Raw genomic sequence first — 18,526 nt, forward strand, 5'->3', positions numbered from 1 at the left:
TCACAGACTTGATGGACATGAGTTTGAGCAAGCTCCAGGAGTTGGTGATGGACAGGAAAGACTGCCTTGCTGCTTGCTGCAGCCCATGGGGTTGCAAAGAGTTGGACACGACTGAGCAACTGAACTGAGCTGAATAAAAATATACTGCATGTATTCTAGAAAACAGTGCTCCGGACTTTGGAATTAGCATCCAGGTTTCTGATTATGCATTTAAACCTAAACTAAATTTGTTGCTAAAGGTCATCATCAGGGAAAATATGACTACTTTGCCTATTGAATTTAGGACAGTGAAACTATCATGTTCTTCAAATCAACTTTTATATATAAAAGTCTCCGTGCCCAGCTGAGATGGCCTCTCCCAACTTAACCAGATAGGGAAAATGTAAGAGGACCAATAAAAGACCTCATGACAAAATGGGATATAATCAATATATTGAGTAAGAAAATTAAATTTAATGGCAGGGGGTTTAAGGCAGAAAGAAAATCTCAGTGAAGATTTTTTTAATGGCTTGGCAAAGAAATTTTGTTCTTATACATGTTTTTTTTTTTTTTCCATTTATTTTTATTAGTTGGACGCTAATTACTTTACAATATTGTAGTGGTTTTTGCCATACATTGACATGAATCAGCCATGGGTGTACATGTGTTCCCCATCCTGATCCCCCTCCTGCCTCCCTCCCCATCCCATCCTTTTGGGTCTTCCCAGTGCACCAGCCCTGAGCACTTGTCTCATGCATCGAACCTGGACTGGTGATCTGTTTCACATATGGTAATATACATGTTTCAATGCTCTTCTCTCAAATCATCCCACCCTTGCCTTCTCCCACAGAGTCCCAAAGACTATTCTATACATCTGTGTCTCTTTTGCTGTCTCAAATATAGGGTTATCGTTACCATCTTTCTAAATTCCATATACATGCGTTAGTATACTGTATTGGTGGCTTTTTTTTCTGACTTACTTCACTCTGTATAATGGGCTCCAGTTTCATCCATCTCATTAGAACTGATTCAAATGTATTCTTTTTAATATACATGGAAAAGATGAATAGGTTGAAATATTGTGAAAGACAAGCTCCCAAAAATAACCAGATGGAGAGCAGCAAATAGTAAAGGGATATTAAGTTGATGCCTTGATTCTTGGCTGTTATAATGTAAGTATGTGGAAGTAGATAGAGATTATGTTATATTAAATCAAAGAGATGAGACTCTAAAGCTAGTTTTCATAACAGTGGGTGTCATGGGCAGTTTTCTAGTCTGACAAGTTAGAAGAGTTGGCTTTTTATTTTGGTTCTGATACAGTGTTTGCACAATTTTATACAAGATATTTATAGATTTTTACCTAAAACTGGACCTTGTAACATCTTCTCATTCTGTATCACTATTTTACTTTAAGAATAAAAAGATATGGGATTTTTTAATGCTCTACAACAAAATGGTGTATTACAACAATATAATTAGTAAGTAGAGATCGTATATGAATATTTTCTGGCAGAAAAGTTTTGGATTCAAGCCAGTTTGGAAATAATGAGGAAGGGCTAACTTCCCAAGTAGATAATAACTAATGGATGAGAATTATTAAAGAAAAGAAGATGGTATTTTTGGAAGCCAAATATGAAGAGGTGGAAGGGAGGGGATGAATGGTATCTAAAAGATAACAATTTTGCCTGAAGAAGTCTAAAAATTGTCATTAATGTAAAGGGTATCTTTAGTAGATAAAGTTAATAGAGAACTACTATAGAATAAACGCTATTAAAGAGAATCCAAGTAAAGAAATGAGATAAGAAAATGACTTGAAGAGATAGTTAGGTGCTAAGACATGCCATTTGTGAAACAATGTGACGTGTTCCAAATTTGCTTATAGTTTTTATGCACATGATTTTTAATGCATATATTTCATTCTCAATTCTGTGAGATGTCTGGGATGCAAAGCAAATTTCTTCCCTGAGCATCCCTTCTTTACATGAATTTGTGTTTTAAAATGATAGGCTATGTTGATGTCTTTTAATACCTAGTAGACATGGTACATTAAGATTGTTTGGTGAATTATGAAAATTAACATTTTGTTCCAACATGCTAAGTGTGTACTCCTTTTACTTGGGAAGTACAGACTTTTTCTTATACAAGCCAGAGTTCAGAATTTTTTCCTTTGGCACTGGGATTTCTTTGATCAACTTTCCATTCTCAGCTCCTTCCAAAATATTCTGAAAATCAAAATAGAACAAAAACTCCTTTATTGATATCTCAGTTAGTAGCCATCTTTTAGTATATGTCTTCTTGAAAAAAAGAATGCTTCAAAAGTAGAAAGTGGGAAAACATGGGTGCAAAAAAATTATTATGTCTGAAACAGAAGTTTCTTGTAGCTGCTTTTTTCTTTCATTTGGAAGGAATGAAAGAAATTTCTCTCTGAAAATAAATGGTTGTAGTTGGGAATAATGTCATTTTATATTTTACACTGGCACTCAGCAACTAATAAATGCAAATTATAACTATAGCATCAGTTCAGTTCAGTTCAGTTCAGTTCAGTTGCTCAGTCATGTCCGACTCTCTGCGACCCCATTAACTGCAGCACGCCAGGCCTTCCTGACCGTTACCAACTCCCAGAGCTTACTCAAACTCATGTCCATCAAGTCTGTGATGCCATCCAGCCATCTCATCCTCTGTCGTCCCCTTCTCCTCCTGCCCCCAATCCCTCCCAGCATCAGGGTCTTTTCCAATGAGTCAACTCTTTGCAACTATAGCACGGTATTGTCCAAATCAGAATGTTACCTACTAATTAAGAAAACTTAAAAGCCAATGATCATCTTATTTTAGGAACAAAATGATAATTCAGAGTTTTTATCTAGTATTTCATGACTATACATCCAAATGTTGCTCTTTTCATTATAGTTAAGGTTTCTTGGTAGTATACTGTAACTCTTATGAATTTGAAAGAAAATTTTGCATAAGTTCACGGACTCGATTTTATAGGCATTTAACATCTGATCATTACCCTAGGAAGAGAAACAAAAAAAATTAAAAAGTAAAGTGAGAATGAGCTAAGGCATCCATTGTGGTTAATTTTCAGATCAGAGGGCCAAAAATTAACAGTTACAGAGAAAACCTCCTCTGGCATGCATAGCAAGCATACTAATCACTTGGCAGTGGATGGGATAAACATTTTAACCAATAAAAAAGGTATTTGGTATTATTTGGTTTTGTTTGCTTTTTAGCTAATATTCTAGCAGCAAGTTACTGACACAGAAGAAAAGACTAAAATGCAACAAATCATACCTACTCCTTCAGAAATGCTGTGTCTCATCTTACTGCAGCTTCCTTGCCTGAAGTTTTCGTTTCCAAAAAATGCTTTAATAAATAAAAATGACCTTCACATTTTCCCAAAATCTTTATACCCAAGATCTATTCAACTGAGTTTGCTTAATGACTGGTCAGGACAGAGATCCTTTCACGGTCCTATAGAATGTAAAGCAACTCAAAATAAACAAGTGGATCTTCTTAGCTTGCAAAAGTCACAGAGCTATGTCAATGGATCTCAATGTGAAGTTTTCTGGGCATGCTACCAAAGGTGTTGTAAATTAGTAAGGAGCATTGCAGTGTTTTTCAGGCTTAGTTCGATGCTCAGCTTTCCTTTCATGTTCCACATTTTCTTGAGGATAAGTTTGTCAGCAAAGATCTGGAATTACCATGTGTAGGTCTCTCCACACTTCTTAATCTGTGTTATGGACAGTCAAATATTCCAGCTCATCCCTTACTACAGGGAGTTGGAAAATTTGGCTCTTCAAACAATCTCTATTTTATGACTTAAGTATTAAGTTTAGAACACTCCCTAGTGTCCCCTTTTTGAAAACGTATAGGAATGATTCAGAGCTACATTTCTCCAAGGTAAATTAAATACCCAGTCTGGTATGTTACATTTGAATAACACCTTGTAAACGAAGGACTGGTTGAACCTTCTGTAAACGAAACTGAGAAAACTGAATGAGGCTCTTCTCTGAGGAATACTAGTATCTTATACACTCTATAAAATGTAAGTGCTTCTTATTTCCAGTCAGTTGCTAGCATCCAACAGTGCTTCTGCATTTTCTATCATTTTTAATGTGCAATATGCAAAGGGAGTATCCTGTGAAGAGTTCTGAAAGAAGGAAGGTTCTTGGTTGAGGACTGCATCACTCCAAGCAAAGCTTCCCAAGTCCTTTTGTAAGACCATCCCATCAGCAACATTATCTTCCTTTTTGGAACCAATTATTCAGTGATTTGGGAATTTGTTATGCCTTTAGCCCTTATCTTGAAGCTTAGACTGAGAGATAAAGTAAGCTAGTGGTTACAATACAGGACCAGGTATCAAAAATCCCAAGAAATGTAATTCACTGTGACTTTACATAGCTTAGTTTCTGGCCCTCTGGTTTCTGCATCAATATGCTATTCCTCGTGAAATGTAATCCCTGTTAATGTTTTGAAAATCCCAAATGAATGAACCAAAGTAAATAAAAAATAGTTTCTATAGTTTGTTCAAACTTTTTTCTGAACTACTGCTTCTATTTCTTATTAGATCCATTTCTTTAATGAAAATTATGCTATAATTTCTCCAGACAGAGTCCAAGTTAGCTATCCTGGATATAAGACACATCCCAAGAAATAAATTACATTTAGGAAACAAACATCACTCTAACAATAACTGATCTAATAATTCTTCATTTCAAATGCTATATAATGTCACTCCTATTAAATATATATTTATGTGTAAATGCATTTATATGTATATAATTTTTCTGAGTCGATCGCTTAATAAATATTTCCATGGTGAAATACCTAACTGAAATTTCTTACAGTAAATAAACTCAGGAACTAGTTGAATCATGTTTGTTATAGCATTTTAAAACTAAATCTTATCTTCACTTCCTTGTAGTTTATTAGAACACAAAATCTTTGAAATGGAGGGAAAGCACAAGGAAGAATTGGACACCTTAAAGGAAGAGAAAGAGAATCTTCAAGGCTTGGTTACTCGTCAAACATATATAATCCAGGAACTGGAGAAACAATTGAACAGAGCCACCACCAATAACAGTGTCCTTCAGAAGCAGCAGCTGGAGCTGATGGACACAGTGCATAACCTTGTCAACCTCTGCACTAAAGAAGGTAGTAAGAATTTCTTCCTTACTTTGGTTATAGTAAATATTTTGTTTAATATAGAGCAAGTAAATATCCAATATAATTTTCTAGGTTGCATTGATTGCTAGTATAGAAGCAGCAAAAGAACTTTATTCTTAGAAGCATTTAATGAAGTTTGCACTGACAATTTTCTCATGTTCTTAACTTCAGAGAAATTTTTCATAAGCTTGAATTCATGAATTCACCATATCTTTCTAATTTCTAATTTTTTTGGCCTTTTTGACTTTAAATAAAATCTATTATGTTCTCATGGATAAATATTTAGCACTGTAGTGTTAGACACTGAACTATACAGGACAGAATTTAGACACTATTAAAGATTAGCTCAGATTACTTAGAAGAGTTTCAGGAGCGTTCCCATTTTAAAATTATTTCTTTTGCATTGGAGGAGAGGGAAGAGTTACCTGCAGAGGGAAAGAGGTACAGAAGTTCCTAATAACTATTATGAAGAAGAAGAAATATTTGTTATTAAAAGTCTGTTTTAGAATTATTTATGTGGCCCTGTATGGAGAAGACCTAACCAGGGCATATGAACAAACTTATTGTGAGCTGTCTTCATGATAGTGAAAGTACAAAATTTTAATACCCACCGGAATATCTGGAGCCATTTAGTCATTGGAAATATTGTAGGCCTGTGTCTCTTTAGAAGACATCCATCCATCTGTCCACCTTCCCACCCATCAATTATTGAAAAAATGCTTCTGTGTATACTTGTTCACTTCAAGAAGAACCTCACCTGAGCCTCAGTAGAACTCTTCAAAGTTTGGAGCTTCTATAGTTCTGCTCACTAATTGGCCTTTCTGTGAGTGAACATGGACATGTAAATGGTGATGAATGAAAGAAAACACCACTTACATCTAAAGGTCATGGTTATCATTAAGCTGTAGTTTATGTGACCACTCATGTAATGATTCAGTGCTCATATGCAATGTACATAATTGGAGGCTCCTTTAATTTAACAGTGGACTTGAGCTATATTAAAAATAGCTCAGTTCCATAGTCTCATGTATAGATATGAATACAGAGGATAACTCCATTTTAAGTAATCTTGTTTTAAAGACATTTAGCATTTCTCTATTACACTCCATTACCTTCAGTTCTATCTCCTTTAGATAGTCTAAACAAGTCCTTAATATACTTTGTGAAGAATATTTTTTAAACAGTGAGTTCCCAGGGCTCCGTTTGTGTGTGCTCAGAAATGTGATTGAGAAGGAAAAAACCTGCTAATCAGTCAGAGCCTGCCAAAACCTTGAGTTAGAGTCCACTGGAAGGAAAACATGATAGAATTTTGCCAGAGAATTTTAATAGAGCTCATGAGTATTTAGAAATTAAGTATTAATATGAGACATATCTATTCTCATATTGAACTGAATATATTAGGGGAAAAATTGAAAACATATTTTTCTTATCACCCTGAGACGTAATGCACATGGAGTTGTGTAGTTCCTTTTTTTTTTATGATGTTAGAAATATCAAGCCCTGGTGATTCCCACAAAGCTCATATGTCTGCCTACTTATCATAGTTTCACTTCTTTTCTAAGTACTTGTCCAATAAATATGTCTTTAAACTTTCGCAGGCAGGAGGGTGACTTCAAAATTAAAATTCCTGGCTCGCTTTGGTCTTTGGGTGCAACATCAGGAATCAAACATCTGTTCAAGAAATGTAATTTATTGAACAATTACAATGGCACTCCTGATAGATGCTACCCACAGCATCACTCAGCATATGAGAAAAGTAACTATGCCTGTTCTATTATAGAGCATATCCAAAAAATAATTGGAGAAGTAAGTGGTAACCCATTCCAATATTCTTGCCTGGAAGATCCCATGGACAGAGGAGTCTGGTGGGTTACAGATCATGAGATTGCAGAGTCGGACACAATTAAGTGACACTACAAAGGGAGACAGAAATTGTCTAATACTTCATACCTCTAGACATTTATTTTATTTTTAATGATAAAATTGTAAAACAAAGCCTATTTAACTATATTTTGTAATCCGACTTTCACATACACACACACACAATGTAAGCATATTGAGCTATTATCCAATGGATTCTACGCTCTCATAGTGTGTGAAAATTGCTCAGTCGTGTCTGACTCTTTGCGACCCCAGGGACTGTCCATGGAATTCTCTAGGCCAGAATACTGGAATGGGTAGCCTTTCCCTTCTCCAGGGGATCTTCCCAACCCAGGGGTCGAACCCAGGTCTCCTGCATTGCAGGCAGAATCTTTACTAACTGAGCCACAAGGGAAGCACAAGAATACTGGAGTGGGTAGCCTATCCCTTCTCCAGGGGATCTTCCTGACCCAGGAATCAAACCAGGGTCTCCCGCATTGCAGGTGGATTCTTTACCAGCTGAGCTATCAGGGAAGCCCATGCTCTCATAACCATAGATTTTATTTGCTTCCTGTTAGTCTTTTTTTTTTTTTCTTCTCTAGCCCCACAGTTAAGTATTTTACTAAGTATTTGGTGATTTAAGAATTCATGAGACACAAAAATGGAATATGTCTCTAAGTTTTCTACAAAGATTTTACTTCATTTTCACTGGCACCATAGCATTTAGTTACAGTGAATTTAAAACTTTAAATAACTAATTGCATAGTAGTAGATTAAATGCATGTGTGCTAAATTGCTTTAGTCGTGTCCGACTCTTTGCAACCCCATGGGCTGTAGCCCACCAGGCTCCTCTCTCCATGGGATTCTCTGGACATTGGAGGGGGTTGCCATACCATCCTCCAGGGGATCTTCCTAACCCAGGGATCAAACCAATGTCTCCTGCATTACAGGCGGATACTTTACCATCTGAACCACCAGGGAAGTCCACTAGATTAAATATCAGTTACTGAAACAAACTTATTTCATTCTAATTTTAAAACATATGAGTAAAATATTTTCCTTCTTAAGAGCAAAAATTCATTCATCAAGTAAATTTGTTATTTATCAAAGATTATACACAAATATTCTATCTTTAAAAATAAATATATGTAAATAAGCTTAAATCAATACATTACAATAAATGCACCACTTTTCTAAAATGTGTATTTCCAAAAAAAAAGTGCAAAGAGTAGTCTTCTGAGTTTCAAAAAATCTGTGTCATAATCCAAAAGCCAAAAATTTTAATTGACCTAAGGGTCTTCTCACTCTAACTTGACTAAGTCAGTCATTTATGGATACAGCCTGAATATAATACTACAAAGCAAAAGAAAAAATTTCTACTGAGTTTTTTCCTGTCATTGGCAACTAATTTAATCTTTATGAAGCTGTTTAACCATTTATATGGGTTTCCCCAGTGGCACAGTGGTAAAGAATTCACCTGCAATGCAGGAGAAGCAGGAGACAGGTTCGATCCCCAGGTAGGGAATATCCCCTGGAGGAGGAAATGGCAGCACACTTCAGTATTCTTGCCAGGAAAATCCCATAACAGAGGATCTAGTGGGCTACAGTAATTGGGTGACAAAGAGTCAGATAGGACTGAGCACGCTAATCATTTCTTGTGTAGGATAATTATATCTACTTCACAATAATAGAGCATTAAATTAGATACTTCATTTTAAAATAAAAGTATGTGACATATTTGATTCATTAAACATTAATTCCTTCCTTTTCTTCCAAGTGACAAAATTCAACTAAATGCAAATTTATTAAGTGCTAGTTATAAGTAAAATTTCTTTCACAGAAAATGTCTGAATACAGTGCTCTAGTGTGTCTGACTGTTGACAGTCATCCAAGTCCCTTCTTTTTAACTTCAGTTTCCAAATCACTAAAATGGAATCATGATATTCAATTCCTAGTGAGTAAGAATTAACAGAGGTTTGTATAAAACTCAAAGCATCAAATGTATGTAGTATTATTTTTTTAAACTTTCACTTTTTGTGCTAAAACACTTAAGGTCATCTAAAATAGTTCAGCAAACCTTTCTCTTGTTGTCTTAACAGGCAACAGTAGTATCTTAGGCAAATAGTCATTGCAAACTGAATTGTCTCTATTTTGCAAGACTTCTGGGTAACACACTTATTTTTGTCTAATCTTTGTCTGCAAACACTTGGTTGCATTTATTCTTAGAAACATTACCACTGAAGAAATAAATATTGCTCTCAATGTTATCATAGTGTCAAAGCTTAGTTGATTGCTTCAGGTTTTTGGCAATTCAAGTTATTCTGGGAATTAAATAGTTGACATTGATAATAGCATGGAAGCAAGGTTAGAATTCTTTGGGGGAGGATGATCGGGTACTGTGACTATCAACATCCAGCAGTCATCTCTGTTCAGAGGTGATTGAAGTGTCATCATGTACCTTGAACACACCAGACAAACATGATATTATGTGACCAAGAATCTAATTATTACCAAATCATAAAAAATAAGAAAGAAAAAATACAGAAAATAGTATTTAGGCTCCATCGTAAAATTACACTGATTGATTTTCTTACTGTCCAAATCAGTTTAGAACGTACTCCTGTGATGCCAAGATATGATTTATAAACTTGTCATTCATTCATTAAATAGTTATACAGCAACTCTTTTGCTTCAAATTCTCTTCTGAGGATAAAGATATCCATCTATTTTTATTTAACAAATATTTGCTGAGTTCCTGTAATATGCCAGGTACTGTTCAGACCACTAGGGAGAGAGAAAAGTATACTGTCTGTGGCTTCAAGAAAACTAGAATTTGGTGGGGAAAGAGATAGGTAAACAGACAATTATATTTCATAAATATTTGCTAGACGTGAGGCCAGGGTGCCAGGGGACTAGTGAAACACATGGGAAGAATACTAGAATCATGATAGAGACAGAGGAACGAGGGCAGAATCCAGCATCTGTAGAGTCTTCTTAAGGCTTTTGTTGAATCCTCATTATGATTTAGGCATTGATTAAGCTTTATGTGTATTAACTTAGTTAGTCCTCACAATAACAGTATAACTACTGTGGTTAGCCCCATTTTATAAATTCCACAAACTATCAGTAGTTCCCTCATACTGTTATTGTGTCGATCCAGGATTAAAACATAGGCAGGATGGTTCTAATGAGGAGACAGTGACTAAGTCTTCAAAAGGAAGAAAACAGAGGGTATCCAGAGAGCATAAACAACGTGTATATATGCCAGGAGTCATCAAAATGGGTGGTGGGTGTACACCTAAATGCACAACATATTTCTCAGAATTGAAGGCAGGAGAACAATGAAAGATGAAGTTAGAAAGATAAACAGAAGGAGATCAAAGAAAGCTGTGTGTGTGTTTTCTTTGAAAGCAATAAGAAGTCATTGTCAGTATATAAGGATAATAATGACATTATCATTTTAGAAAAATCATCCCAAGTCACAGTATAGGAACAACACATTGTTAAGTTGACAAGCCTGGAAATGGAGGGACCAGATGGATGTTTTGCCATTTATTAAAATATTAACAAATACTTAGAGAGTATGAGCCAATCTTCTTAGCCCCTTGCATATATTAACTCATTTGATTCTGACAACAACTCTGTAAACTAAGTGCTCTTATTAGCCTTATCTAATGAAATTAAGCATATAAAGGTAAATAATTTTTAAATATTACACTGCTAGCAAGTGAGAAGGCTGAGATTTGAACCCACAGTCTAGTTCTTAAATAGAACTTTATCCACTATACTATGATTGAGAGAAAAGGTATATTGATGGTTTTCATCAGGTTCTTGAAAGGATCTTCTGGGAGAGAAATAATGAGGTCAGGATCAAACCAAGGCAAATGGAAAGGCAACTAGAGGGAAATTTTGTGAACAAAGAGTTAGAATCAATAAGAGATAACCACTTATTTAGAAGTAAACTCAAATATATTAGAAATTCTGGGTTGACTAATTTTGATGATATTTCTTCAAATCAACAACATGAGAAAAGAAACAGGCTTAGAAGGCAAGATTTAGTTTGAGCATATGGACTGAAGTGACTATTGAATGTAGGGAAATGAATCTGGAGTTCAGTAGTAAAATCCTGATGACCACATAGATTGGTGTGTCCTCAGAGGAGACAGTTGGTAAAGCCATGCTGTTCAGTGGAATCATTGAATGTGTGTATAAAGCAATGACAAAACAATTTGGGGATTATAAATCCATTCAAGAATCTGATAAAAAAAAAACTAGCCTACTTTACTTAGTGCAAATACTTTGGCACAAATCTGTGTGCAATTTCAGAGAATTTACAAAGTAAATTACAGAAATCCATAAAATACAGAAATTACATAATATATTAGAACTCCTTTTAAAATAATAAGAATGTGAATCAAATACAGAAAATTGGGAGTTCTTTAAGGGACAGATTAAAAGGAGACCAAAATAGCGGTTGTAAGCAGAGAGAAAAGACTGTTATGTAGGGTCTATTTTAGTGGCAAAAAAGCAGAAAGTTCAAACAAAAAACAGACTGAAGTGAACTTTGGAACTGGGATGTCAGCTTCCACAGGGAGGGTTTGAATGAACTGTAGAGCTCAATCGCATAGACTGAAGACTAAAATGAGTAAGATGAAGTAAAAGCAGAAAATGTCTTGTGCTCATGCTGTCGCTTCAGTCGGGTCCCACTCTTAGTGACCCTGTGGACTGTAGCTCGCCAGGTTCCTCTGTCCATGGGATTCTCCAGGCAAGAATACTTACTGCAGTGGTTTGCCATTTCCTCCTGCAGGGGATCTTCCCGACCTGGGGATAGAACCCACATCTCCTGCGGCTCCTGCATTGCAGGCAGATTCTTTACCACTGAGCCATGAGGGAAGCCTCAAAATGTTGTCCAGCCCCATCCAAAGTGTTGAATGTGAAAGGGTGGATCGCAGCTTCAGGTAGATAGGCACACAGGGTAGAGAAGAATAAAAAGAAACTTAAAAATAAATACCAAGAGACAGGAGCATATTTATATGCTTAGCTTCTTAATATGAAGTATAAAAATTTCAAATCATTAGAAGTTTCTCTTGGAGTTCATTTTAAAAGTTTCTTTCATATCATCTGAAAGAGATAATGACTGATACTACAAATTTTTAAGTGATCTCAATTATTTGGTTTAATGTGTCTTTCCCAGGGGCTGATTGCAGTGGTACGGAACGTTTGATCATTATTTTCAGGCTTCTGGCCTTCTGAAAAGGGGAAATGAGGCATTTGCTTCCTTTGCAGTGCTGAGGGGACATTTGGCTCTGTTCTCAGAATAATTCTACCATCTGAAAGGAATTTACCTCCCGTGCAGTGTCTATTGAGTTTGTGAAGTAAATCATTCAGTCAAGGGATGAGACAGCTTGAACTCCTGCAAGTCCCTTGAGTAAAGAATGACTCTTAAAAACATCACAAGCGATGGGAGGAAATTAAAACTTTTTGAATGTCACTCATATAAACATTGATAAAAATAGAAAATATCATTTTTATTGACTTAGTAAAATATTTGGTTTCTCGTTGACTACTTGTAATGCACAATTTAACATTAGGTAGAAAGAGAAAGAAAAATACAGGAAGTCATCTGCTGAACACTACAGTGAGCACTTGTTTCCATTTAACGAGGGGAATGCTTTATCTTGACAGAAAATTACATGTCAAACATTTACAATTTCCTTAAAATGAACCACACTTCTAGCACTTCCTTTCACAAAACCTAATGGCTTAAGGGGAAAGTGACTATTTATTTTTGGAAATGGTATGTTTCTCCTTTTTGGTGGAGCATGTTATCAGTCTTTTGAAAAGTCATAATTTCTGTTAAAAAAATTGTGTGAATAGAAGATAGCCAAAATAATGATAACAGAATAAGAAATAATACAGTCCTTGACCTCTCCCATGAACTATTACTAAATCACATCTTTTGGGGGAAATTTGAAATTTTGTGGTTAATTCTCTTTTGGAATTAGAGTTTCAGTTTCAGAAAACAAACTCTAAAATGCAAAGAGGTATCCCTCGACTCCAGCTGGGCCTGGAAGTTACCAGGGTGAAAGGCCATGAAAAAAGTGTTGCCTTGATGTTCTAACGTTGCTATGAACAAAATCCATTCCTTCTTCTCTTGTGCTTTAATGGCCTGATTGGCTAAAACAAAGAAGCACAAAATATTTTTAATATAATTTTAACTAAATCATTTCCTGGATTCACCCATACTCAAGTCAAATTCAAGTTTTTTCCTTTAAGTCCAGGGACAAAATGGTTCAGTGGATACCAGTTACAAATAAGCTGTGGTACTTTATACTAAGCCAAATAGCACCTATAATAACTCAGAAAGTAAGGAAAAATATTCTGTTAACATCATTCAGTATGCATGCATCACAGCAGCCATAGAGTGAAACCTTTATCAAAAAATCTCATATACTTTGTATAGGTGCTAAGTTGCTTCAGTCATGTCTGACTCTTTTCAAAACTTGGACTATAGTCTGTCAGTCTCCTCTGTCCATGGGATGGTCCAGGCAAGAATACTGGAGGGTGTTCCTGTTCCCTACTCCTGGGGATCTTCCCAACCCAGGGATCAAACCCTTGGAGGTTCTTACATCTCCTGAATTGGCAGGCAGGTTCTTTACCACTAGTGCCACCTGGGAAGCCACTTATGCTTTAAGGGAGACAAAATAAACCCTGAAAAATGTTGCAACTAAACAGTTAGGTTTAACTATCTACAAACAAAATATTGATTTTTTTAGCAGAAGATTTTTCTAAAAGTCAAATGCAAAGAAGCTTTAATGTTGTTGTTGTTGTTGAGTCACTCAGTCGTGTCCGACTCTGTGACCCCATGGACTGCGGCATGCCCAGCTTCCCTGTCCTTCACCATCTCTCAGAGCCTGCTCAAACCCATGTGCACTGAGTCGGTAATGCCATCCAACTGTCTCATCCTCTATCATCCCCTTTGCTTCTTGCCTCCAATCTTCCAGGATCAGGGTTTTTTTCTAATGAATCTGCTCTTTGTATCAGGTGGCCAAAGTACTGGAGCTTCAGCTTCAGCATCAGCCCTTCCAATGAGTATTCAGGACTGATTTCCTTTAGGATTGCCTGGTTTGATCTCCTTGCAGTCCAAGGGACTCTCAAGAGTCTTCTCCAACACCACAGTTAGAAAGTATCAGTTCTTTGGTGCTCAGCCTTCTTTATGGTCCAACTCTCACATACATACATGGCTACTGGGAAAAACATAGGTTTGACTAGACGGACCTTTGTTGGCAAAGTAATGTCTCTGCTTTGTAATAAACCATCTAGGTTTGTCATAGCTCTTCTTCCAAGGAGCAAGTGTCTTTTAATTTCATGGCTGCAGTCACCATCTGCAGTGATTTTGGAGCCCCCAAATATTAAGTCTCTCACTGTTTAATTGTTTCACTATCTATTTCCCATGAAGTGATAGGACAAGATGCCATGATCTTAGTTTTCTGAATGTTGAGTTTTAAGCCAACTTTTTCACTCTCCTCTTTCACTTTCATCAAGATCCTCTGTAGTCCCTCTTCACTTTCTGCCGTAGGGTGATGTCATCTGCATATCTGAGATTATTGGTATTTCTCCCGGCAATCTTGATTCTGACTTGTTCTTCAATCAGCCTGGTGTTTCACATGATGTACTTTGCATATAAGTTAAATAAGGAGAGTGGCAATATACAGCCTTGACATACTCTTCCCGATTTGGAACCAGTCAGTTGTTCCATGTCCAGTACTAACTGTTGCTTCTTGACCTACATACAGATTTCTCAAGAGGCAGGTAAGGTAGTCTATATTTCCATCTCTTTAATAATTTTTCACAGTTTATTATGATCCACACTGTCAAAGGCTTTAGCTTAGTCAATGAAACAGATGTTTTTCTGGAAATTCTGTTGCTTTTTCTAAGATCTTACATATGTTTGCAATTTGAGTTCTGGTTCCTCTGCCTTCTCTACATCCAGCTTGAACGTCTGGAGTTTCTCAGTTCACATACTGTTGAAGTCTAGCTTGGAGAATTTTAAGCATTACTTTGCTGCTTGTGAAATGAGTGCAATTGTGTGATAGTTTGAACATTCTTTAGCATTGCCTTTCTTTGGGATTGGAGTGAAAACTGACCTTTCCAGTCCTGTGGCCACTGCTCAGTTTTCCAAATTTGCTGACATGTTGAGTGCAGCACTTTCACAGCATCATCTATTAGGATTTGAAATAACTCAGCTGGAATTCCATCACCTCTACTAGCTTTGTTCATAGCGATGCTTTCTAAGACCCACTTGACTTCACATTCAAGGCTGTCTGACTCTACTTGAGTGTTCACACCATGGTGGTAATCTGGGTCATTGAGATCTCTTTTGTATAGTTCTTCTTGCCATCTTCTTGGGTATTCTTGCCATCTCTTCTTAATATCTTCTACATCTGTTAGGTCCATACCATTTCTGTTGTTTATTTTGCCCATCTTTGTATGAAACATTTTCAGCTTCCTATGGGAGCTCATCATTTATTTTCAACTGAAGAATACCCTTTGGGCTTCCCTTATGGCTCAACTGGTAAAGAATCCGCCTGCAATGTGGGAGACCTGGGTTTGACCCCTGGATCAGGAAGATCCCCTGGAGAAGGGAAAGGCTACCCACTCCAGTATTCTGGCCTGGAGAATTCCCTATAGTCCTTGGGGTTGCAAAGAGTCGGACACGACTGAGCGACTTTCACTTTCACTTTCTTTCAAAGAATACCAACAGTATGACTGCTTCTAAGTACATTGCAATCTTAACTTACTTCTGGCTTGGGTATTCACATTCTAAGTGGGACTGTCTCTGGCAAGGAATCACACTACCAATCATACTATGTGACCTACCAAGAATAGATAAATAAATCATAACATTTTTCACGCATTTATGATAAATTAGTAAATTTAATACCATTTAAGTTAAACCTCTTCTAATTTTATCGTGCCTTTGTAAGTACTCATAATTATTTTTAGGTGTGAATCTTCTGTTTTCATAACCAATGTGAGTTTCTTTAAAACAATGAATCTGAACTGTGGATTTAATTTTAAATGGAGATTTTATCCTAAAGACAGTTTTCGCCAGTTGCTTTGGCCTCACATACACACTGACAAGGGGACAAGTAAACCAAATCTCAACCATAATAAATCCAGCCCATGTCCCTAGAACCAGGACTTAGACTGAGGTGGACTCCTCACCAGGGTCTTGGAGCAGCTATGACAAATGCCATCAAAAGGGCAAGGCATGTTGGTCTAGAAGGAGAAGGAATAAGTACGACCGAGTTCTAGCTCCAGTGCTGCTGCCAGGTTGCTCACCATGAAAACATCACACACCGAAGTCGTGCGTTTATGGCTCCTGTCAATTGTTCCGTATCCTCTCTTGGTGGTGTGTCACTTGTAACGACTGAGGAAACCAAAGTTAGAGCATAAGCCCATGTATATCATGGCTGGTAAAGTAGTGTTCAAGTGCATCTCACCACAAGAGTCCAAGTGACACAACTATGGTTCAGCCTTTGTTTATTTAAAACTTCAAAGTGACAGGCTTTGGAGTTTTTTGTTGTTGTTGTCAATTTTCATAAGCATGTGGCAACTACTCTCCATGTTTACAGCATTGCCCAAGGACTTTCAGACCATTTCTAATGGCTTTTGCTGAAATTGATTGTCTACTCAGAGCACAGAAAATACCCTTTTAAGTCTTTCCACATGCGTGAGGAATGTTTTGTTCAAAATCAATATATTCCAGCCAGACTGAAAACATTACATGGGAAATTAACACACATGAAACACCTGAGATATATTTGTTAATGAAATGACCTTCTGAACAAATAACAAGGATCATGTAGCACTCGTAACTGCCCATCAGGGTGCCTAAAGGGAAAACACAGGAATGAATTTTATAAAAAGTGAATGCTCATTTGATTAAACAAAGATTGTGTGTAAATCCATTTTCAACTTTTAGTAATTTTTTTATTCTTAGTTGCTCTAAGTGTAATATGCATTGGATATACATTGAGTCACCTCACATTAGCAGAGTGTTCAAAAATTTATTTAAATACACTAATCAAATTAAAATAGTATTATATAGAATTACTTCACATTTCATTATCCCGTACTGAAAAAAGCACCATAAAATTAGCAATCCACCCGTGACATAGGATACTATGCATGTCCACATGGATTTAATCTTTTCTGTACATTATGCATGTCTCAATATTATTAAAATGTATATATTTACCTACAATTATATGTAATGAGTAATATATTCTTAAATGGAGAAGGAAATGGCAATCCATTCCAGTATTCTTGCCTAGAGAATCCTGTGGACAGAGGAGCCTGGTGGGCTGCTGTCCATGGGGTCGCACAGAGTCAGATGCAACTGTAGTGACTTAGCATGCATGCATGCATTGGAGAAGGACCTGGCAACCCACCCCAGTATTCTTGCCTGGAGAATCACAGGGACAGAGGAGCCTGGTGGGCTGCCGTCTATGGGGTCACGCAGAGTTGGACACGACTGAAGCGATTTAGCAGTAGCAGCAATATATTCTTAAATAATGTGTCTTTTTAAGTAGTAAAATTTTAAGAAAATTTTAAAATATTATGATGGCAAATTTTGTGCAATATTTTCATCCTTTTCTCTGTTTTTCCTGTAATAATATTAAATTAAAGCTTTTTCTAATAATTTAATTATCATCAGCATGAATTAATTTGCACCATGTTACTATGATGCCTTTTTAAATGTAATTTATCCCTTATATTATATACTGCCTAAACTATTATCATTTCTTATTTTTGCCTACTTTAAAAAATTGATATTATTTCCTCATAAGAACAAAAAGAGCTTTGAATGATCAATTTTCTCGTTGTTCCTTGGCCTAATTCTAGAAGACGAGCACAAACATACACACATGCCCATTCTCAGCCTTCCCAACCAGCCTTCCTCTAAACTTGTAGCTTCTAGCAAATGGTCTGTAGGCTGGAGGATCAAGTAATTAGGCTTTATAATATATAAAACTAATGGGAAAAAATCCTGATCAGCATGACTTTTAGGGTATGGACATTATTAAATTCAGTGTGGCTGCTCAGGGACCTCTTACTTCCTAATCCGCTGCTTTTGAAGTTGAGGGCCATCACTGCTTCACATTTCTGCTGAGAGCTCCCATCTCACAGAAAATTCTGCTACCTATACCTCTCTTCTATCTTTATCTCAACATACCTTCATCTTCTTTCTTGTCATTTCTGCATCCTGTCATTCTTTCCGTATTTCCTGCTTCCATGAGACAAGCTTGCACCCATTCATAATTAAGGCATGTGCTTATTCATGACCCGCCTAAGACCCTAGGTGGGACCCTTGAAGTTAAGTACTGCTGGGAGAGCACCTGTGACAAATGATGTATCAGAGTTCTGTCTGAGATTACTTTAGAAGTCGGTGAGAAGTAGTTAAGATTTTTGGTTTTACAGTTAAAGACTTCCACTACTTACTAGTTTTAGTGAA

General features: G+C 36.5%; 1 protein-coding gene across 2 annotated transcripts in view; it reads left to right on the top strand.

Moving 5' to 3' along the window:
- The window catches only part of ANGPT1 (angiopoietin 1), a 299,442-nt gene that overhangs the window by 204,029 nt on the left and 76,887 nt on the right, over positions 1–18,526 (top strand). For both annotated transcript variants that reach the window (XM_043880018.1, XM_043880019.1), the window contains exon 4: positions 4,904–5,133. In XM_043880018.1, coding sequence (XP_043735953.1) covers positions 4,904–5,133 — 230 coding nt within the window. The remainder of the gene's footprint in view (positions 1–4,903; positions 5,134–18,526) is intronic.

Source organism: Cervus elaphus, chromosome 21, assembly GCF_910594005.1.
Source record: "Cervus elaphus chromosome 21, mCerEla1.1, whole genome shotgun sequence".
Taxonomy (NCBI): Eukaryota; Metazoa; Chordata; class Mammalia; order Artiodactyla; family Cervidae; genus Cervus; species Cervus elaphus.